This window comes from Cololabis saira, chromosome 10 (genome assembly GCF_033807715.1).
Source record: "Cololabis saira isolate AMF1-May2022 chromosome 10, fColSai1.1, whole genome shotgun sequence".
Classification (NCBI taxonomy): domain Eukaryota; kingdom Metazoa; phylum Chordata; class Actinopteri; order Beloniformes; family Belonidae; genus Cololabis; species Cololabis saira.
Genome location: NC_084596.1, coordinates 3793865 through 3817870, shown reverse-complemented (window position 1 = coordinate 3817870; position 24006 = coordinate 3793865). Strand labels below are relative to the sequence as shown.

The window sequence follows — 24006 nt, the reverse complement described above, 5'->3', positions numbered from 1 at the left end:
GTTCCGTTAGCGGTTGTTAGCGGTCCCGTTAGCGATCCCATTAGCGGCTCGGTTAGCAATCCCGTTAGCGGCTCGGTTAGCGGTCCCGTTAGCGGTTCAGTTAGCGATTCCGTTAGCGATCCCGTTAGCGGTACCGTTAGCAGTCCAGTTAGCGATCCCGTTAGCGGTCCAGTTAGCGACCCCGTTAGCGGTCCCGTTAGCGGTTGTTAGCGATCCCGTTAGCGGTTCTGTTAGCGGTTCTGTTAGCGGTCCCGTTAGCGGTTCTGTTAGCGGTCCCGTTAGCGATCCCATTACCGGCTCGGTTAGCGGTCCCGTTAGCGATCCCGTTAGCGATCCCGTTAGCGATCCCGTTAGCGGTCCCGTTAGCGGTCCCGTTAGCGGTCCCGTTAGCGGTCCCGTTAGCGGTTCCGTTAGCGGTCCCGTTAGCGGTTCCGTTAGCGGCTCGGTTAGCGATCCCGTTAGCGGCTCGGTTAGCGGTCCCGTTAGCGATCCCGTTAGCGATCCCGTTAGCGGTTCAGTTAGCGGTTCTATATTTTCTGTAATAACTTTTGAATGGTTTGACATAGAGAGTCATGGGTGGTGTCATTGGAATCTGTATCGAGTCCTTGACCTTCATGGGTGCAAATAAGCCCCGCGATCATCCGGCAGTAGTCCGTGGCACTTCAAAATTTCCCGGGAATTTTGTCTAGTTATTATATATTCTTCCGTAAAAACTTTGTCCGGTAACTAGTCCCACAGCTTTGAGAAAACGCGAAAAGTAAAAACGTAGAAACGTGCGCCTTAATCGGGAATCGATGGGTATGACTTTTATTAGCGATTGGCGTGCACGTTTTTGCGCAACGTGCACAAACGTGCGCTTTTGGCCCCATCCGGAACGCATTGCGTGAACTTTGGGGCCTCACCACTCGCACACTGTTACTCGAAAAATTATGATCCGATTTAGAATGTTGTAGGCCCTGAATTTAACTACAGTCCTGTGGATTTTCAGAACGATGGCACGAATAGTTTTTGCACGAAGTGCAAAAACATTTCCAAATTTCCAAACTAATGGGGAGCTCATTTTCCCTATGTATTCCTATGGCGCCATTCAAAGCGGATGGGAAAATGTCGAGAAAAAAGACAAAATTCACCTTTTTTCTGAGTCACGTATCTTTCTCATATTTGCACGTAGAAATGTCATTCAAACTTCAAAACGGAGGAAAACTTCTCTTCTCTCTCCAAACCCGAAACAGTTTTTTCCTAAAATGTACACTTTTCAAGATATGAGCCCTCAAGCGAGGACTGGAAATCACTTTTTTTCAAATCTAGAGCACGGGAGTCAGTTTGCTAGAGTGTAGTTACACTGAAAAAAAAACATGATTTCTTATTTGTAACTCGAGGTCACGGCCAAACCGTAAAAGGTAGACAGATAATTTTTGGTCAGAATATAGACATAGGTGTTGTGATTTATAAAATGTGACTTTGACAGGCGTGGTGTGCACAAAATTTTAACGGGGGAGCCAACAGACACGCCAGTTCCTGTCTCTCTCTTCATTGACTCCCATGTTAAATGAAGTTTTCTTAAAAAAAATCTCATTTTTGTTTTCGAATTGCCGTTACTAACACATTTTAAGGAATATCTGTATGAAAATAACATTTAGATAATCTGGTAGGTTCTCTGTTTCTCAAAATGTTTTCGTTTTTCTGCTAAGAGCTACGGTTTGAGCGCAAAGTGGAGTGATTTCAGGTTTGTCACAACCGAAAATCCAGCTGAGTCATTCCCGCTCCCTCTGTATCAGGTTCTTGTTGCCCCTAGCAACCACAGCTCAGCTGTTGACTGATTAGACTGACCCAGAACTGGTCACATGACTCACTCAGTACAGAATTCATAGTATAACCTGGAAAATGGAGAAATCTGAACCCTGACCTTTTAACCTTAGATGAACACACACACACACACACACACACACACACACACACACACACACACACACACACACACACACACGATAGGTGTTATTATGGGATGTCAGGTGTTTTTATAGGATGTTAGTGTTATTATGGGATGTCAGGTGTTTTTATAGGATGTTAGTGTTATTATGGGATGACAGGTGTTTTTATAGGATGTTAGTGTTATTATGGGATGTCAGGTGTTTTTATAGGATGTTAGTGTTATTATGGGATGGCAGGTGTTTTTATAGGATGTTAGTGTTATTATGGGATGGCAGGTGTTTTTATAGGATGTTAGTGTTATTATGGGATGTTAGTGTTATTATGGGATGGTAGGTGTTTATTATGGGATGGTAGTGTTATTGGTGTTAGCGGTCCCGTTAGCGGTTCTGTTAGCGGTCCTGTTAGCGATCCCGTTAGCGGTCCCGTTAGCGGTCCAGTTAGCGATCCCGTTAGCGGTCCAGTTAGCGACCCCGTTAGCGGTCCCGTTAGCAATCCCGTTAGCGGTCCCGTTAGCGGTTGTTAGCGATCCCGTTAGCGATCCCGTTAGCGGCTTGGTTAGCGATCCCGTTAGCGGCTCGGTTAGCGGTCCCGTTAGCGGTTCAGTTAGCGATTCCGTTAGCGATCCCGTTAGCGGTCCCGTTAGCAGTCCCGTTAGCGGTCCAGTTAGCGATCCCGTTAGCGGTCAAGTTAGCGACCCCGTTAGCGGTCCCGTTAGCGGTTCCGCTAGCGGTTGTTAGCGATCCCGTTAGCGGCTCGGTTAGCGGTCCCGTTAGCGGTCCCGTTAGCGGTCCCGTTAGCGGTCTTGTTAGCGGTTCTATTAGCCTATTACATATTTTCTGTAATAACTTTTGAATGGTTTGACATAGAGAGTCATGGGTGGTGTCATTGGAATCTGTATCGAGTCCTTGACCTTCATGGGTGCAAATAAGCCCCGCGATCATCCGGCAGTAGTCCGTGGCACTTCAAAATTTCCCGGGAATTTTGTCTAGTTATTTATATATTCTTCCGTAAAAACTTTGTCCGGCTACTCCTCCTACAGCTTTGAGAAAACGCGAAAAGTAAAAACGTAGAAACGTGCGCCTTAATCGGGAATCGATGGGTATGACTTTTATTAGCGATTGGCGTGCACGTTTTTGCGCAACGTGCACAAACGTGCGCTTTTTGCCCCATCCGGAACGCATTGCGTGAACTTTGGGGCCTCACCACTCGCACACCGTTACTCGAAAAATTCTGAACCGATTTAGAAAGTTGTAGGCCCTGAATTTAACTACAGTCCTGTGGATTTTCAGAACGATGGCACGAATAGTTTTTGCACGAAGTGCAAAAACATTTCCAAATTTCCAAACTAATGGGGAGATTTTCCCATGTATTTGTATGGGGCAGCATTTCAGACTGTGGGTGGGAGGAGGTTAAAAAAAAAAAAAAATCACCTTTTTTCTGAGTCACGTATCTTTCTCATACTTGCACGTAGAAACGTCATTCAAACTTCAAAACGGAGGAAAACTTCTCTTCTCTCTCTAAACCCCGGACTGTTTTTTCCTAAAATGTACACTTTTCAAGATATGAGCCCTCAAGCGAGGTCTGGAAATCACTTTTTTTCAAATCTAGAGCACGGGAGTCAGTTTGCTAGAGTGTAGTTACACTGAAAAAAAAACATGATTTCTTATTTGTAACTCGAGGTCACGGCCAAACCGTAAAAGGTAGACAGATCATTTTTGGTCAGAATATAGACATAGGTGTTGTGATTTATAAAATGTGACTTTGACAGGCGTGGTGTGCACAAAATTTTAACGGGGGGCCCAACAGACGCGCCAATTCCTGTCTCGCTGTTCATTGACTCCCATGTTAAATGAAGTTTTCTTAAAAAAAATCTCATTTTTGTTTTCGAATTGCCGTTACTAACACATTTTAAGGAATATCTGTATGAAAATAACATTTAGATAATCTGGTAGGTTCTCCGTTTCTCAAAATGTTTTCGTTTTTCTGCTAAGAGCTACGGTTTGAGCGCAAAGTGGAGTGATTTCAGGTTTGTCACAACCGAAAATCCAGCTGAGTCATTCACGCTCCCTCTGTATCAGGTTCTTGTTGCCCCAGCAACCACAGCTCAGCTATTGACTGATTAGGCTGACCCAGAACTGGTCACATGACTCACTCAGTACAGACTTCATAGTATAACCTGGAAAATGGAGAAATCTGAACCCTGACCTTTTAACCTTAGATGAACACACACACACACACACACACACACACACACACACACACACACACACACACACACACACACACACACACACACACACACACACACACACGATAGGTGTTATTATGGGATGGCAGGTGTTTTTATAGGATGTTAGTGTTATTATGGGATGGCAGGTGTTTTTATAGGATATTAGTGTTATTATGGGATGTCAGGTGTTTTTATAGGATGTTAGTGTTATTATGGGATGGCAGGTGTTTTTATAGGATGTTAGTGTTATTATGGGATGGCAGGTGTTTTTATAGGATGTTAGTGTTATTATGGGATGTCAGGTGTTTTTATAGGATGTTAGTGTTATTATGGGATGTTAGTATTATTATGGGATGGTAGGTGTTTATTATGGGATGGTAGTGTTATTGGTGTTAGCGGTCCCGTTAGCGGTTCTGTTAGCGGTCCTGTTAGCGATCCCGTTAGCGGTCCCGTTAGCGGTCCCGTTAGCGGTCCAGTTAGCGATCCCGTTAGCGGTCCAGTTAGCGACCCCGTTAGCGGTCCCGTTAGCAATCCCGTTAGCGGTCCCGTTAGCGGTTGTTAGCGATCCCGTTAGCGGCTTGGTTAGCGATCCCGTTAGCGGCTCGGTTAGCGGTCCCGTTAGCGGTTCAGTTAGCGATTCCATTAGCGATCCCGTTAGCGGTCCCGTTAGCGGCCCCGTTAGCGGTCCAGTTAGCGATCCCGTTAGCGGTCCAGTTAGCGACCCCGTTAGCGGTCCCGTTAGCGGTTCCGCTAGCGGTTGTTAGCGATCCCGTTAGCGGTCCCGTTAGCGGTTCAGTTAGCGATTCCGTTAGCGATCCCGTTAGCGGTCCCGTTAGCGGTCCAGTTAGCGATCCCGTTAGCGGTCCAGTTAGTGACCCCGTTAGCGGTCCCGTTAGCGGTTCCGCTAGCGGTTGTTAGCGATCCCGTTAGCGGTCCCGTTAGCGGTTCTGTTAGCGGTTCTGTTAGCGGTCCTGTTAGCGGTTCCGTTAGCGGTTGTTAGCGGTCCCGTTAGCGATCCCATTAGCGGCTCGGTTAGCAATCCCGTTAGCGGCTTGGTTAGCGGTCCCGTTAGCGGTTCAGTTAGCGATTCCGTTAGCGATCCCGTTAGCGGTACCGTTAGCGGTCCAGTTAGCGATCCCGTTAGCGGTCCAGTTAGCGACCCCGTTAGCGGTCCCGTTAGCAATCCCATTAGCGGTCCCGTTAGCGGTTCCGCTAGCGGTTGTTAGCGATCCCGTTAGCGGTTCTGTTAGCGGTTCTGTTAGCGGTCCCGTTAGCGGTTCTGTTAGCGGTTGTTAGCGGTCCCGTTAGCGATCCCGTTAGCGATCCCGTTAGCGGTCCCGTTAGCGTTCCCGTTAGCGGTTCCGTTAGCGATCCCATTAGCGGTCCCGTTAGCGGTTCCGTTAGCGGTTGTTAGCGGCTCGGTTAGCGATCCCGTTAGCGGCTCGGTTAGCGGTCCCGTTAGCGGTCCCGTTAGCGATCCCGTTAGCGATCCCGTTAGCGGTTCAGTTAGCGGTTCTATATTTTCTGTAATAACTTTTGAATGGTTTGACATAGAGAGTCATGGGCGGTGTCATTGGAATCTGTATCGAGTCCTTGACCTTCATGGGTGCAAATAAGCCCCGCGATCATCCGGCAGTAGTCCGTGGCACTTCAAAATTTCCCGGGAATTTTGTCTAGTTAGTGCCACGGCTGCGCCACGTGGCACGCCTCCTCCATTGAGCTGCGCAAGCTCAATGGAGGAGGAGTGCCTCGTGCGCAGCACGAGGCACTCATACTATTGCTCAGGCTTATTTATTATTAGTGCCACGGCTGCGCCACGTGGCACGCCTCCTCCATTGAGCTGCGCAAGCTCAATGGAGGAGGAGTGCCTCGTGCGCAGCACGAGGCACTCATACTATTGCTCAGGCTTATTTATTATTTATTATATATTCTTCCGTAAAAACTTTGTCCGGCTACTCCTCCTACAGCTTTGAGAAAACGCGAAAAGTAAAAACGTAGAAACGTGCGCCTTAATCGGGAATCGATGGGTATGACTTTTATTAGCGATTGGCGTGCACGTTTTTGCGCAACGTGCACAAACGTGCGCTTTTTGCCCCATCCGGAACGCATTGCGTGAACTTTGGGGCCTCACCACTCGCACACCGTTACTCGAAAAATTATGAACCGATTTAGAAAGTTGTAGGCCCTGAATTTAACTACAGTCCTGTGGATTTTCAGAACGATGGCACGAATAGTTTTTGCACGAAGTGCAAAAACATTTCCAAATTTCCAAACTAATGGGGAGCTCATTTTCCCTATGTATTCCTATGGCGCCATTCAAAGCGGATGGGAAAATGTCGAGAAAAAAGACAAAATTCACCTTTTTTCTGAGTCACGTATCTTTCTCATACTTGCACGTAGAAACGTCATTCAAACTTCAAAACGGAGGAAAACTTCTCTTCTCTCTCCAAACCCGAAACTGTTTTTTCCTAAAATGTACACTTTTCAAGATATGAGCCCTCAAGCGAGGACTGGAAATCACTTTTTTTCAAATCTAGAGCACGGGAGTCAGTTTGCTAGAGTGTAGTTACACTGAAAAAAAAACATGATTTCTTATTTGTAACTCGAGGTCACGGCCAAACCGTAAAAGGTAGACAGATCATTTTTGGTCAGAATATAGACATAGGTGTTGTGATTTATAAAATGTGACTTTGACAGGCGTGGTGTGCACAAAATTTTAACGGGGGAGCCAACAGACACGCCAGTTCCTGTCTCTCTCTTCATTGACTCCCATGTTAAATGAAGTTTTCTTAAAAAAAATCTCATTTTTGTTTTCGAATTGCCGTTACTAACACATTTTAAGGAATATCTGTATGAAAATAACATTTAGATAATCTGGTAGGTTTTCTGTTTCTCAAAATGTTTTCGTTTTTCTGCTAAGAGCTACGGTTTGAGCGCAAAGTGGAGTGATTTCAGGTTTGTCACAACCAAAAATCCAGCTGAGTCATTCCCGCTCCCTCTGTATCAGGTTCTTGTTGCCCCTAGCAACCAGAGCTCAGCTGTTGACTGATTAGACTGACCCAGAACTGGTCACATGACTCACTCAGTACAGATTTCATAGTATAACCTGGAAAATGGAGAAATCTGAACCCTGACCTTTTAACCTTAGATGAACACACACACACACACACACACACACACACACACACACACACACACACACACACACACACACACACACACACACACCGATAGGTGTTATTATGGGATGTCAGGTGTTTTTATAGGATGTTAGTGTTATTATGGGATGTCAGGTGTTTTTATAGGATGTTAGTGTTATTATGGGATGACAGGTGTTTTTATAGGATGTTAGTGTTATTATGGGATGTCAGGTGTTTTTATAGGATGTTAGTGTTATTATGGGATGGCAGGTGTTTTTATAGGATGTTAGTGTTATTATGGGATGGCAGGTGTTTTTATAGGATGTTAGTGTTATTATGGGATGTTAGTGTTATTATGGGATGGTAGGTGTTTATTATGGGATGGTAGTGTTATTGGTGTTAGCGGTCCCGTTAGCGGTTCTGTTAGCGGTCCTGTTAGCGATCCCGTTAGTGGTCCCGTTAGCAATCCCGTTAGCGGTCCCGTTAGCGGTTGTTAGCGATCCCGTTAGCGATCCCGTTAGCGATCCCGTTAGCGGCTTGGTTAGCGATCCCGTTAGCGGCTCGGTTAGCGGTCCCGTTAGCGGTTCAGTTAGCGATTCCGTTAGCGATCCCGTTAGCGGTCCAGTTAGCGATCCCGTTAGCGGTCCAGTTAGCGACCCCGTTAGCGGTCCCGTTAGCGGTTCCGCTAGCGGTTGTTAGCGATCCCGTTAGCGGTCCCGTTAGCGGTTCAGTTAGCGATTCCGTTAGCGATCCCGTTAGCGGTCCCGTTAGCGGTCCAGTTAGCGATCCCGTTAGCGGTCCAGTTAGCGACCCCGTTAGCGGTCCCGTTAGCGGTTCCGCTAGCGGTTGTTAGCGATCCCGTTAGCGGTTCTGTTAGCGGTTCTGTTAGCGGTCCTGTTAGCGGTTCCGTTAGCGGTTGTTAGCGGTCCCATTAGCGATCCCATTAGCGGCTCGGTTAGCAATCCCGTTAGCGGCTCGTTTAGCGGTCCCGTTAGCGGTTCAGTTAGCGATTCCATTAGCGATCCCGTTAGCGGTACCGTTAGCGGTCCAGTTAGCGATCCCGTTAGCGGTCCAGTTAGCGACCCCGTTAGCGGTCCCGTTAGCAATCCCATTAGCGGTCCCGTTAGCGGTTCCGCTAGCGGTTGTTAGCGATCCCGTTAGCGGTTCTGTTAGCGGTTCTGTTAGCGGTCCCGTTAGTGGTTCTGTTAGCGGTTGTTAGCGGTCCCGTTAGCGATCCCATTAGCGGCTCGGTTAGCGGTCCCGTTAGCGATCCCGTTAGCGATCCCGTTAGCGATCCCGTTAGCGATCCCGTTAGCGATCCCGTTAGCGATCCCATTAGCGGTCCCGTTAGCGGTTCCGTTAGCGGTTGTTAGCGGCTCGGTTAGCTATCCCGTTAGCGGCTCGGTTAGCGGTCCCGTTAGCGGTCCCGTTAGCGATCCCGTTAGCGGTTCAGTTAGCGGTTCTATATTTTCTGTAATAACTTTTGAATGGTTTGACATAGAGAGTCATGGGTGGTGTCAAATGACTAAGTATCGAGTCCTTGACCTTCATGGGTGCATCCCGCGATCATCCGGCAGTAGTCCGTGGCACTTCAAAATTTCCCGGGAATTTTGTCTAGTTTATTATATATTCTTCCGTAAAAACTTTGTCCGGCTACTCCTCCTACAGCTTTGAGAAAACGCGAAAAGTAAAAACGTAGAAACGTGCGCCTTAATCGGGAATCGATGGGTATGACTTTTATTAGCGATTGGCGTGCACGTTTTTGCGCAACGTGCACAAACGTGCGCTTTTTGCCCCATCCGGAACGCATTGCGTGAACTTTGGGGCCTCACCACTCGCACACCGTTACTCGAAAAATTATGAACCGATTTAGAAAGTTGTAGGCCCTGAATTTAACTACAGTCCTGTGGATTTTCAGAACGATGGCACGAATAGTTTTTGCACGAAGTGCAAAAACATTTCCAAATTTCCAAACTAATGGGGAGCTCATTTTCCCTATGTATTCCTATGGCGCCATTCAAAGCGGATGGGAAAATGTCGAGAAAAAAGACAAAATTCACCTTTTTTCTGAGTCACGTATCTTTCTCATACTTGCACGTAGAAACGTCATTCAAACTTCAAAACGGAGGAAAACTTCTCTTCTCTCTCCAAACCCGAAACAGTTTTTTCCTAAAATGTACACTTTTCAAGATATGAGCCCTCAAGCGAGGACTGGAAATCACTTTTTTTCAAATCTAGAGCACGGGAGTCAGTTTGCTAGAGTGTAGTTACACTGAAAAAAAAACATGATTTCTTATTTGTAACTCGAGGTCACGGCCAAACCGTAAAAGGTAGACAGATAATTTTTGGTCAGAATATAGACATAGGTGTTGTGATTTATAAAATGTGACTTTGACAGGCGTGGTGTGCACAAAATTTTAACGGGGGAGCCAACAGACACGCCAGTTCCTGTCTCTCTCTTCATTGACTCCCATGTTAAATGAAGTTTTCTTAAAAAAAATCTCATTTTTGTTTTCGAATTGCCGTTACTAACACATTTTAAGGAATATCTGTATGAAAATAACATTTAGATAATCTGGTAGGTTCTCTGTTTCTCAAAATGTTTTCGTTTTTCTGCTAAGAGCTACGGTTTGAGCGCAAAGTGGAGTGATTTCAGGTTTGTCACAACCAAAAATCCAGCTGAGTCATTCCCGCTCCCTCTGTATCAGGTTCTTGTTGCCCCTAGCAACCAGAGCTTAGCTGTTGACTGATTAGACTGACCCAGAACTGGTCACATGACTCACTCAGTACAGAATTCATAGTATAACCTGGAAAATGGAGAAATCTGAACCCTGACCTTTTAACCTTAGATGAACACACACACACACACACACACACACACACACACACACACACACACACACACACACACACACACACACACACACACACACGATAGGTGTTATTATGGGATGTCAGGTGTTTTTATAGGATGTTAGTGTTATTATGGGATGTCAGGTGTTTTTATAGGATGTTAGTGTTATTATGGGATGACAGGTGTTTTTATAGGATGTTAGTGTTATTATGGGATGTCAGGTGTTTTTATAGGATGTTAGTGTTATTATGGGATGGCAGGTGTTTTTATAGGATGTTAGTGTTATTATGGGATGGCAGGTGTTTTTATAGGATGTTAGTGTTATTATGGGATGTTAGTGTTATTATGGGATGGTAGGTGTTTATTATGGGATGGTGGTGTTATTGGTGTTAGCGGTCCCGTTAGCGGTTCTGTTAGCGGTCCTGTTAGCGATCCCGTTAGCGGTCCCGTTAGCGGTCCAGTTAGCGATCCCGTTAGCGGTCCAGTTAGCGACCCCGTTAGCGGTCCCGTTAGCAATCCCGTTAGCGGTCCCGTTAGCGGTTGTTAGCGATCCCGTTAGCGATCCCGTTAGCGGCTTGGTTAGCGATCCCGTTAGCGGCTCGGTTAGCGGTCCCGTTAGCGGTTCAGTTAGCGATTCCGTTAGCGATCCCGTTAGCGGTCCCGTTAGCGGTCCCTTTAGCGGTCCAGTTAGCGATCCCGTTAGCGGTCCAGTTAGCGACCCCGTTAGCGGTCCCGTTAGCGGTTCCGCTAGCGGTAGTTAGCGATCCCGTTAGCGGTCCCGTTAGCGGTTCAGTTAGCGATTCCGTTAGCGATCCCGTTAGCGGTCCCGTTAGCGGTCCAGTTAGCGATCCCGTTAGCGGTCCCGTTAGCAATCCCGTTAGCGGTCCCGTTAGCGGTTCCGCTAGCGGTTGTTAGCGATCCCGTTAGCGGTCCCGTTAGCGGTTTTGTTAGCGGTTCTGTTAGCGGTCCTGTTAGCGGTTCCGTTAGCGGTTGTTAGCGGTCCCGTTAGCGATCCCATTAGCGGCTCGGTTAGCAATCCCGTTAGCGGCTCGGTTAGCGGTCCCGTTAGCGGTTCAGTTAGCGATTCCGTTAGCGATCCCGTTAGCGGTACCGTTAGCGGTCCAGTTAGCGATCCCGTTAGCGGTCCAGTTAGCGACCCCGTTAGCGGTCCCGTTAGCAATCCCATTAGCGGTCCCGTTAGCGGTTCCGCTAGCGGTTGTTAGCGATCCCGTTAGCGGTTCTGTTAGCGGTTCTGTTAGCGGTCCCGTTAGCGGTTCTGTTAGCGGTTGTTAGCGGTCCCGTTAGCGATCCCATTAGCGGCTCGGTTAGCGGTCCCGTTAGCGATCCCGTTAGCGATCCCGTTAGCGATCCCGTTAGCGATCCCGTTAGCGATCCCGTTAGCGATCCCGTTAGCGGTCCCGTTAGCGGTTCCGTTAGCGGTTCCATTAGCGGTTGTTAGCGGCTCGGTTAGCGATCCCGTTAGCGGCTCGGTTAGCGGTCCCGTTAGCGGTCCCGTTAGCGGTCCCGTTAGCGACCCCGTTAGCGGTCCAGTTAGCGACCCCGTTAGCGGTCCCGTTAGCAATCCCATTAGCGGTCCCGTTAGCGGTTCCGCTAGCGGTTGTTAGCGATCCCGTTAGCGGTTCTGTTAGCGGTTGTTAGCGGTCCCGTTAGCGATCCCATTAGCGGCTCGGTTAGCGGTCCCGTTAGCGATCCCGTTAGCGATCCCGTTAGCGATCCCGTTAGCGATCCCGTTAGCGGTTCCGTTAGCGGTCCCGTTAGCGGTCCAGTTAGCGACCCCGTTAGCGGTCCCGTTAGCAATCCCATTAGCGGTCCCGTTAGCGGTTCCGCTAGCGGTTGTTAGCGATCCCGTTAGCGGTCCCGTTAGCGGTCACGTTAGCGGTTCCATTAGCGGTTGTTAGCGGCTCGGTTAGCGATCCCGTTAGCGGCTCGGTTAGCGGTCCCGTTAGCGGTCCCGTTAGCGGTCCCGTTAGCGACCCCGTTAGCGGTCCAGTTAGCGACCCCGTTAGCGGTCCCGTTAGCAATCCCATTAGCGGTCCCGTTAGCGGTTCCGCTAGCGGTTGTTAGCGATCCCGTTAGCGGTTCTGTTAGCGGTTGTTAGCGGTCCCGTTAGCGATCCCATTAGCGGCTCGGTTAGCGGTCCCGTTAGCGATCCCGTTAGCGATCCCGTTAGCGATCCCGTTAGCGATCCCGTTAGCGGTCCCGTTAGCGGTTCCGTTAGCGGTCCCGTTAGCGGTCCAGTTAGCGACCCCGTTAGCGGTCCCGTTAGCAATCCCATTAGCGGTCCCGTTAGCGGTTCCGCTAGCGGTTGTTAGCGATCCCGTTAGCGGTTCTGTTAGCGGTTGTTAGCGGTCCCGTTAGCGATCCCATTAGCGGCTCGGTTAGCGGTCCCGTTAGCGATCCCGTTAGCGATCCCGTTAGCGATCCCGTTAGCGATCCCGTTAGCGATCCCGTTAGCGGTCCCGTTAGCGGTTCCGTTAGCGATCCCATTAGCGGTCCCGTTAGCGGTTCCGTTAGCGGTTGTTAGCGGCTCGGTTAGCGATCCCGTTAGCTGCTCGGTTAGCGGTCCCGTTAGCGGTCCCGTTAGCGATCCCGTTAGCGATCCCGTTAGCGGTTCAGTTAGCGGTTCTATATTTTCTGTAATAACTTTTGAATGGTTTGACATAGAGAGTCATGGGTGGTGTCATTGGAATCTGTATCGAGTCCTTGACCTTCATGGGTGCAAATAAGCCCCGCGATCATCCGGCAGTAGTCCGTGGCACTTCAAAATTTCCCGGGAATTTTGTCTAGTTAGTGCCACGGCTGCGCCACGTGGCACGCCTCCTCCATTGAGATGCGCAAGCTCAATGGAGGAGGAGTGCCTCGTGCGCAGCACGAGGCACTCATACTATTGCTCAGGCTTATTATTATTAGTGACACGGCTGCGCCACGTGGCACGCCTCCTCCATTGAGCTGCGCAAGCTCAATGGAGGAGGAGTGCCTCGTGCGCAGCACGAGGCACTCTTACTATTGCTCAGGCTTATTATTTATTCCATATTCTTCCGTATAAACTTCGGCGCGTAACTAGTCCCACAGCTTTGAGAAAACGCGAAAAGTAAAAACGTAGAAACGTGCGACTTAATCGGGAATCGATTGGTATGACTTTTATTAGCGATTGGCGTGCACGTTTTTGCGCAACGTGCACAAACGTGCGCTTTTTGCCCCATCCGGAACGCATTGCGTGAACTTTGGGGCCTCACCACTCGCACACCGTTACTCGAAAAATTCTGAACCAATTTAGAAAGTTGTAGGCCCTGAATTTAACTACAGTCCTGTGGATTTTCAGAACGATGGCAAGAATAGTTTTTGCACGAAGTGCAAAAACATTTCCAAATTTCCAAACTAATGGGGAAGATTTTCCCATGCATTTCAATGGCGCCATTATAAGCGGATGGGAAAATGTTGAGAAAAAAAAGACAAAATTCACCTTTTTTCCGAGTCACGTATCTTTCTCATACTTGGACGTAGAAACGTCATTCAGACTTCAAAACGGAGGAAAACTTCTCTTCTCTCTCCAAACCCCGGACTGTTTTTTCCTAAAATGTACACTTTTCAAGATATGAGCGCTCAAGCGAGGACTGGAAATCACTTTTTTGTCAAATCTACAGTGCGGTTCTAATTGATCAGAGTGCGAGAGACTTTGAAAAAATGACCATAATTTTTATTTGTAACTTGAGCTCACGGCCGAACCGTAAAAGCTAGAAAGATAATCTTTGGTCAGAATATAGACATAGGTGTTGTGATTTATAAAATGTGACTTTGACAGGCGTGGTGTGCACAAAATTTGACCGGGGGGCCCAACAGACACGCCAAATCCTGTCTTTCTCTCCATTGACTCCCATGTTAAATAACGTTTTCTTCAAAAAAATCTCATTTTTGTTTTCGAATTGCCGTTACTAACACATTTTAAGGAATATCTGAATAAAATTAAGATTGTCAGAATCTTCCGGGTTCTGTCTCTCTCACGATGTCTTTGTTTTTCTGCTAGGAGCTACAGTTTGATTACAAGGTGAAGTTATTTGAGGCTTGTCAAATCCGAAGAACTAGCTGAGTCATTCCAATACAATATACACTACCATACTTCCGGGTCATGTGACCCAGAACTAGTCACATGACCCACTCAATGCAGACTTCATAATACTTTACCTTGGATAATGGAGGAATCTGAACCCTGACCTTTTGACCTTACATGATCCCCAGTCCTGCTGGGGACAGGTTCATGGGATATATATGTATATTATTATTATTATACATATAAATATTTACATTTGTATATTATATATACATATTAGCCCCGCCCCTTCTTCTGATTGGCCGATACGTTATAGTCCAATATCTTTTGAATGGTTTGACATAGAGACTCACGGGTGGTATCAAATGACTAAGTATCGAGCCCCTGACCCTCATTGGTGCAAATTAGCCCCGCCCCTTCTTCTGATTGGCTGATACGTTAAAGTCCAATATCTTTTGAATGGTTTGACATACAGAGACATGGGTGGTGTCAAATGACTAAGTATCGAGTCCCTGACCCTCATTGGTGCAAATTAGCCACGCCCCTTCTTCTGATTGGCCGATACGTTATAGTCCAATATCTTTTGAATGGTTTGACATACAGAGACATGGGTGGTGTCAAGTGACTAAGTATCGAGTCCCTGACCCTCATTGGTGCAAATTAGCCACGCCCCTTCTTCTGATTGGCTGATACGTTAAAGTCCAATATCTTTTGAATGGTTTGACATACAGAGACATGGGTGGTGTCAAATGACTAAGTATCGAGTCCCTGACCCTCATTGGTGCAAATTAGCCCCGCCCCTTCTTCTGATTGGCTGATACGTTAAAGTCCAATATCTTTTGAATGGTTTGACATACAGAGACATGGGTGGTGTCAAATGACTAAGTATGGAGTCCCTCACCCTCATTGGTGCAAATTAGCCACGCCCCTTCTTCTGATTGGCCGATACGTTATAGTCCAATATCTTTTGAATGGTTTGACATACAGAGACATGGGTGGTGTCAAATGACTAAGTATCGAGTCCCTGACCCTCATTGGTGCAAATTAGCCACGCCCCTTCTTCTGATTGGCCGATACGTTATAGTCCAATATCTTTTGAATGGTTTGACATAGAGAGTCATGGGTGGTGTCAAATGACCAAGTATCGAGTCCTTGACCTTCATGGGTGCATCCCGCGATCATCCGGCAGTAGTCCGTGGCACTTCAAAATTTCCCGGGAATTTTGTCTAGTTTATTATTATTATTCCATATTCTTCCGTATAAACTTCGGCGCGTAACTAGTTGCGCAGCTTTGAGAAAACTCAAAAAGTAAAAACGTAGAAACGTGCGACTTAATCGGGAATCAATTGGTATGACTTTTATTAGCGATTGGCGTGCACGTTTTTGCGCAACGTGCACAAACGTGCGCTTTTTGCCCCATCCGGAACGCATTGTGTGAACTTTGGGGCCTCACCACTCGCATACCGTTACTCGAAAAGTTCTGAACCGATTTAGAAAGTTGTAGGCCCTGAATTTAACTACAGTCCTCTGGATTTTCAGAACGATGGCACGAGTAGTTTTTGCACGAAGTGCAAAAACATTTCCAAATTTCCAAACTAATGGGGAAGATTTTCCCATGTATTTGTATGGGGCAGCATTTCACACTGTGGGTGTGAAATGTCCGGTGAAGGTTAAAAAAAAAAAAAAAATCACCTTTTTTCTGAGTCACCTATCTTTCTCATACTTGCACGTAGAAACGTCATTCAAACTTCAAAACGGAGGAAAACTTCTCTTCTCTCTCTAAACCCCGGACTGTTTTTTCCTAAAATGTACACTTTTCAAGATATGAGCGCTCAAGCGAGGACTGGAAATCACTTTTTTGTCAAATCTTCAGTGCGGTTCTAATTGATCAGAGTGCGAGAGACTTTAAAAAAATGATCATAATTTTTATTTGTAACTCGACCTCACGGCCAAACCGTAAAAGGTAGACAGATCATTTTTGGTCAGAATATAGACATAGGTTTTGTGATTCATAAAATGTGACTTTGACAGGCGTGGTGTGCACAAAATTTAAACGGGGAGACTAACAGCCATGCCAAATCCTGTCTTTCTCTCCATTGACTCCCATAATAAATAACGTTTTCTTCAAAAAAATCTCATTTTTGTTTTCGAATTGCCGTTACTAACACATTTTAAGGAATATCTGAATAAAATTAAGATTGTCAGAATCTTCCGGGTTCTGTCTCTCTCACGATGTCTTTGTTTTTCTGCTAGGAGCTACAGTTTGATTACAAGGTGAAGTTATTTGAGGCTTGTCAAATCCGAAGAACTAGCTGAGTCATTCCAATACAATATACACTACCATACTTCCGGGTCATGTGACCCAGAACTAGTCACATGACCCACTCAATGCAGACTTCATAATACTTTACCTTGGATAATGGAGGAATCTGAACCCTGACCTTACATGATCCCCAGTCCTGCTGGGGACAGGTTCATGGGATATATATGTATATTATTATTATTATACATATAAATATTTACATTTGTATATTATATATACATATTAGCCCCGCCCCTTCTTCTGATTGGCCGATACGTTATAGTCCAATATCTTTTGAATGGTTTGACATAAAGAGTCACGGGTGGTGTCAAATGACTAAGTATCGAGCCCCTGACCCTCATTGGTGCAAATTAGCCCCGCCCCTTCTTCTGATTGGCCGATACGTTATAGTCCAATATCTTTTGAATGGTTTGACATAAAGAGTCACGGGTGGTGTCAAATGACTAAGTATCGAGCCCCTGACCCTCATTGGTGCAAATTAGCCCCGCCCCTTCTTCTGATTGGCCGATACCTTATAGTCCAATATCTTTTGAATGGTTTGACATAGAGAGACATGGGTGGTGTCAAATGACTAAGTATCGAGCCCCTGACCCTCATTGGTGCAAATTAGCCCCGCCCCTTCTTCTGATTGGCCGATACGTTATAGTCCAATATCTTTTGAATGGTTTGACATACAGAGACATGGGTGGTGTCAAATGACTAAGTAACGAGTCCCTGACCCTCATTGGTGCAAATTAGCCCCACCCCTTCTTCTGATTGGCCGATACCTTATAGTCCAATATCTTTTGAATGGTTTGACATAGAGAGTCATGGGTGGTGTCAAATGACTAAGTATCGAGTCCCTGACCCTCATTGGTGCAAATTAGCCACGCCCCTTCTTCTGATTGGCCGATACGTTATAGTCCAATATCTTTTGAATGGTTTGACATACAGAGACATGGGTGGTGTCAAATGACTAAGTATCGAGTCCCCGACCATCATTGGTGCAAATTAGCCCCGCCCCTTCTTCTGATTGGCCGATACGTTATAGTCCAATATCTTTTGAATGGTTTGACATACAGAGTCATGGGTGGTGTCAAATGACTTAGTATCGAGTCCTTGACCCTCATTGGTGCAAATTAGCCACGCCCTTTCTTCTGATTGGCCGATACGTTATAGTCCAATATCTTTTGAATGGTTTGACATACAGAGTCATGGGTGGTGTCATTGGACTAAGTATCGAGTCCCTGACCCTCATTGGTGCAAATTAGCCCCGCCCTTTCTTCTGATTGGCTGATACGTTAAAGTCCAATATCTTTTGAATGGTTTGACATACAGAGACATGGGTGGTGTCAAATGACTAAGTATCAAGTCCTTGACCTTCATGGGTGCATCCCGCGATCATCCGGCAGTAGTCCGTGGCACTTCAAAATTTCCCGGGAATTTTGGTCTAGTTATTATATATTCTTCCGTAAAAACTTTGTCCGGCTACTCCTCCTACAGCTTTGAGAAAACGCGAAAAGTAAAAACGTAGAAACGTGCGCCTTAATCGGGAATCGATGGGTATGACTTTTATTAGCGATTGGCGTGCACGTTTTTGCGCAACGTGCACAAACGTGCGCTTTTTGCCCCATCCGGAACGCATTGCGTGAACTTTGGGGCCTCACCACTCGCACACCGTTACTCGAAAAATTATGAACCGATTTAGAAAGTTGTAGGCCCTGAATTTAACTACAGTCCTGTGGATTTTCAGAACGATGGCACGAATAGTTTTTGCACGAAGTGCAAAAACATTTCCAAATTTCCAAACTAATGGGGAAGATTTTCCCATGCATTTCAATGGCGCCATTATAAGCGGATGGGAAAATGTTGAGAAAAAAAAGACAAAATTCACCTTTTTTCCGAGTCACGTATCTTTCTCATACTTGCACGTAGAAACGTCATTCAAACTTCAAAACGGAGGAAAAGTTCTCTTCTCTCTCCAAACCCCGGACTGTTTTTTCCTAAAATGTACACTTTTCAAGATATGAGCGCTCAAGCGAGGACTGGAAATCACTTTTTTGTCAAATCTTCAGTGCGGTTCGAATTCATTAGAGTGGAGAGACTTTCGAAAAATGATCATAATTTTTATTTGTAACTCGAGCTCACGGGCAAACCGTAAAAGCTAGAAAGATAATTTTTGGTCAGAATGTAGACATGGATGTTGAGATTCATAAAATGTGACTTTGACAGGCGTGGTGTGCACACAATTTTAACGGGGGGCCCAACAGACACGCCAAATCCTGTCTCGCTCTCCATTGAGTCCCATGTTAAATGAAGTTTTCTTCAAAAAAATCTCATTTTTGTTTTCGAATTGCCGTTACTAACACATTTTAAGGAATATCTGAATGAAAATAAGATTGACAGAATGTTCTGGGTTCTCCGTCTCTCACGATGTTTTCATTTTTCTGCTAAGAGCTACGGTTTGACCGCAAAGTGGAGTGATTTGAGGTTTGTCACAACCGAAAATCTAGCTGTCATTCCCGCTCCCTCTGTATCAGGTTCTTGTTGCCCCTAACAACCAGAGCACAGCTGTGCTGATTAGACTGACCCAGACCTTGTCACATGACACAGTCATTACAGACTTCATGTAATATAACCTGGATAATGGAGGAATCTGAACCCTGACCTTTTGACCTTACATGATCCCCAGTCCTGCTGGGAACAGGTTCATTGGATATATATGTATATTATTATTATTATACATATAAATATTTACATTTGTATATTATATATACAAATTAGCCCCGCCCCTTCTTGTGATTGGCCGATACGTTATAGTCCAATATCTTTTGAATGGTTTGACATACAGAGACATGGGTGGTGTCAAATGACTAAGTATCGAGTCCCTGACCCTCATTGGTGCAAATTAGCCACGCCCCTTCTTCTGATTGGCCGATACGTTATAGTCCAATATCTTTTGAATGGTTTGACATACAGAGACATGGGTGGTGTCAAATGACTAAGTATCGAGTCCCTGACCCTCATTGGTGCAAATTAGCCACGCCCCTTCTTCTGATTGGCTGATACGTTAAAGTCCAATATCTTTTGAATGGTTTGACATACAGAGACATGGGTGGTGTCAAATGACTAAGTATGGAGTCCCTGACCCTCATTGGTGCAAATTAGCCCCGCCCCTTCTTCTGATTGGCTGATACGTTAAAGTCCAATATCTTTTGAATGGTTTGACATACAGAGACATGGGTGGTGTCAAATGACTAAGTATCGAGTCCCTGACCCTCATTGGTGCAAATTAGCCACGCCCCTTCTTCTGATTGGCTGATACGTTAAAGTCCAATATCTTTTGAATGGTTTGACATACAGAGACATGGGTGGTGTCAAATGACTAAGTATCGAGTCCCTGACCCTCATTGGTGCAAATTAGCCACGCCCCTTCTTCTGATTGGCCGATACGTTATAGTCCAATATCTTTTGAATGGTTTGACATACAGAGACATGGGTGGTGTCAAATGACTAAGTATGGAGTCCCTGACCCTCATTGGTGCAAATTAGCCCCGTCCCTTCTTCTGATTGGCTGATACGTTAAAGTCCAATATCTTTTGAATGGTTTGACATACAGAGACATGGGTGGTGTCAAATGACTAAGTATCGAGTCCCTGACCTTCATGGGTGCATCCCGCGATCATCCGGCAGTAGTCCGTGGCACTTCAAAATTTCCCGGGAATTTTGGTCTAGTTTCATTATATTATTATAACGACAATAAAGGCTTTCTATTCTATTCTATGTTTTAATGTCTATGTGACATTTGTGTGTGTTTAATGTGAGGATGTGAAAATGCATCAGTAACATCAGCAGCAGCAACAAACCTCTAAACATCAAGTAGGAACTTATTTAGTTTCATTGTTACAGTTAAGATTGAATTGCTCTCCCATTTAAAATATATAACTGGATCTTATTTGATCCCAGGGCGACATGATGTTAATGAGCAAACGCTCTCCATGCGACGTCTCTACGATTTAAGGTTGATTTATGGTTCCACGTTACACCGACGCAGAGCTTACGCCGTAGGCTCTGCGTCGGTGTAACGCGGTACCAAAAATCAACCTTTAGGTTCGGTTCGTCAGCAGGAAACAGACGGACCGAGAACGAGCGAGCTCTGGTTCTGGTTCTGGTTCTGGACCCGAACACTGACCTGCAGACCAGCAGCTTTAGTCCTGCTGGATGAGGAGTCCTGGTTCTGGTTCTGGTCCTGGTTCTGGTTCTGGTCCATCTCCTGGTTCTGGTTCTGGTCCCGGTCCGTCTGCAAACACGTGGCCTCCACTCGAGCGTTGCTGCTGAAAATGTGGATTAAATCAGAGACGTTTTTTAAACTCTCCCCCACTCCGGTTGTGTTTCCTGTATCTGTGTCACGTGACTGCCACGCCCCTTTAGGAGACTGCTGCTGCGTTCCATTTACCTCGGAAGTCGGAACTCGGAACTGGGAATGGCGTCACAGCCGAGTTATCAGCGTTCCAGTTACAAAGTAGGTAAACAAGTTTGTAGTTCGCATATACCACACGAAAAATGTAAATTACACTATAGCAGCATATATATGCCGAACAATACTTGTATACGACTGATTTAGTGTGACCAAAACTAGAATGAAGTGCTACGAATTTTTACAGAGCTCTCTTCTACTGTTTACAACCGGGGCAGCCATCTTGGAATGTGAACTCGGGGGTGGTGAAGACTCTCCCACTTTCTCAGTGGGAAATCCCACTTCGAGGGGCGTTCCAGTTGAAAATTCCGACTGGGAACTGGGAAATCCCCACTTCCGAGGACAAATGGAACGCGGCAAACCCCAATCCCAAACTCCATCCTAAACCCTCCAGCCCTGAGCCCTCACAGACTTTCAGTGACGTCAGCGTCACGTGATCAAGTGTGCGAGGGTGTGAGTAGGGAGTGTCCAACCGTCCCGATTTAGGCGGGACATCACGCATTTGAGCCAAAATAAGCGCATCCCGCACGGGACGCTCTTTGTCCCGCCGCAGCGGCCGCACGGGTAAAGGGAGGATCAGGGGCGCCACTAGGCCCTTTTTGGGGGGCTTGAGCCCCCCCAAAAGAAGTCTCAGCCCCCCCAAAAAAGTAGAGACAAATTTTTTATTTTTTTTCCCCCTCTAGTGGTCATTACTAGCAGTTTCTGATTACACTCAATGCGCTGTGTGTGAGTTCCCCCCTCTATGTTCTTAGGGTGTGCTGACAAACATTTAGGGGGGTTCAGCCCACCAAGGGGGCCCTGACTCAGCCCACCCGAAAAGTTTCTAGAACCGCTACTGCCAGGCGCTCCCTCCTCCATCTATGTGCCTAAAGGCTCAGTTATGCTTCTGCGTCAAAATGACGCCGTGTCTACGGCGTGTGGTTTGGATCGACGCAGAGGACACGCCGTCACATGCGCCGTCACATGCGCCGTCACTGACGTGCACCTCCCGAAAATTGTAACTACGCGTCGAGGAGACGCCGTCCACTCGCAGACCGAGAGGGCTGTGATTGGTTCGTTTGAAAGCGAAGCATTTCCGGTTTCCGGTTTGAATCAGTAGTGAACTTCCAGGGCTCTTTTCTTCGTTTATGTGTGATTTTTTTTGTTTTAGTTTTTTGCACAATAGTTGTCCTTATTTCTTTGATTTACTGTGACCGGAAAAAGTCGGATAAACCATTCAGAAAAAGATCGCTAACTAGTGGCCGCGGGGGGTACTGCACCGCGACCAAATGGAGAGACGGAGAAGTCAGAAGGGTTCAGCACGGCGTCACGGCTGCGGCGTGTGCTCTGCGTCGGTGTGACGCAGAACCATACCTCAGCCTTAATCCCTTCACTTCACACAGGTCACACACACACACACACACACACACACACAGGTCACACACACACACACACACACACACACACACACACTGCAGCAACGAAGTAGCCTTTCACAGTCAACAATCGTTCTGCCCGGTCCCCACTCATGATGAAACTGTGAGGTGAGCATTGAGCAGTCAGAGTCGTTAGTTACTCAATTAGCGTATATTGATATGCAAATTAGCGCATACCGTTGTAGTAGCTAAACAAAATAACTTGTCACTGTGCCTGCCAGACAGGTGACTATAGGCAAGGCTACCATGACACACCCAGCCAGCCATCATGCTAGCTTGCAGTAAAGCGGGTCTAAATGGATGCAATGTCTTTTGAGAAACAATATGGGCAAAAGTGAAGAACATATTTTCAAACGGGTCTCTTGTTTTCTGAATGAAATTAAGCCCTTCAGAATCTCAAGTGGCTGCTTTACACATTCTGTCTGATGTGATGATGATGATATGCTATAGCTTGACACGTCTTTCTTTCTTTCTTTCTTTCTTTCTTTCTTTCTTTCTTTCTTTCTTTCTTTCTTTCTTTCTTTCTTTCTTTCTTTCTTTCTTTCTTTCTTTCTTTCTTTCTTTCCCTATTTTGAAGCCTACCAACTTCTAACCAGTCAGATTTGTAGAAAATGTGTATGATTGATTGCTATATAAGCTGATTCACACACAAGAGTTTGAGTGAATCCAAAAAGAGACAATTTGCATGAATGTGTGATGAAATGGCATTAAGTAGCCTAACTAAATAATACAATGTGATTTTCAAATGTTCGTTTCCAAGACAATTAAGTCTTAAAGTACATTTTCTCAGATTTATTGGTGTCTTTCTAGTCAGTGTTTCCAATACACTGATCTATTTGTGGTAGTAGGTACACCCTAAATAGATTTTGACCCCCACAAATACTGCCACATATTAATTTCAACTAGTTGACTGCAAACTCCTGCTTTAGCTTACAGTATATTATTATCTTGTCGGAATATTATTCCAGCCAATAAGTTAGGAAGTTCCATTTGATTTGATTTAATTTTACTTTTGTTTTGCCTACAAAGCAAAATGTTACTTTACTTGAGTGTCCCCTGAAGTGATTTTGGTATTATTTATGCAAGCCAAATTCTACCATAACCTGTATGCAGAATATATATAGGGGAACAATTATTTTTTCATCGCTGTAAAACCACAGAACAGTAAAGAAGATATTGATGTGTATAGGTCTTCATAGATCTAGTCTCTTCATTTTGACCTCAAAGTGCACCAGATTGATCAATTTTTACTGAAAATTTACACATTTTTCTTCCGGGGGGGCAAGACCCCCCTAGGGGTTCTGTGGTCCATGAACTTTGGGGAGGCTGAGCCCCCCAAAGCTCTGATGCTAAAATCGCCCCTAGGGAGGATGCATATATTTTTTTCTCATTGTGCGCCGCGCATTGTCTGCCTGCCTGTCTGGCCAGCTGAATCCTAAGGGCACTACTAGGACCGCTCAGTATGCAGTGCTCACGTGCTTATGTGCGTGTGATTCAGTCTGTGTGTGTGTGTATGGGCGTGCGCACGCGGTGTGGGTGTGCTGCGTTGGTTTGTGAGGAAGTGAAACGCGTGCCAATATTTACATC

General features: G+C 46.1%; 1 protein-coding gene across 1 annotated transcript in view; it reads right to left on the bottom strand.

The window, feature by feature from the left end:
* LOC133452339 (zinc finger protein 502-like) overlaps nt 1-20915 on the bottom strand; it is an 81676-nt gene extending 60761 nt beyond the window's left edge. The window contains exon 1 of the mRNA XM_061731589.1: nt 20720-20915. Coding sequence (XP_061587573.1) covers nt 20720-20797 — 78 coding nt within the window. The 5' untranslated portion in view covers nt 20798-20915. The remainder of the gene's footprint in view (nt 1-20719) is intronic.
* Between the last annotated feature and the right edge of the window lie 3091 nt (nt 20916-24006).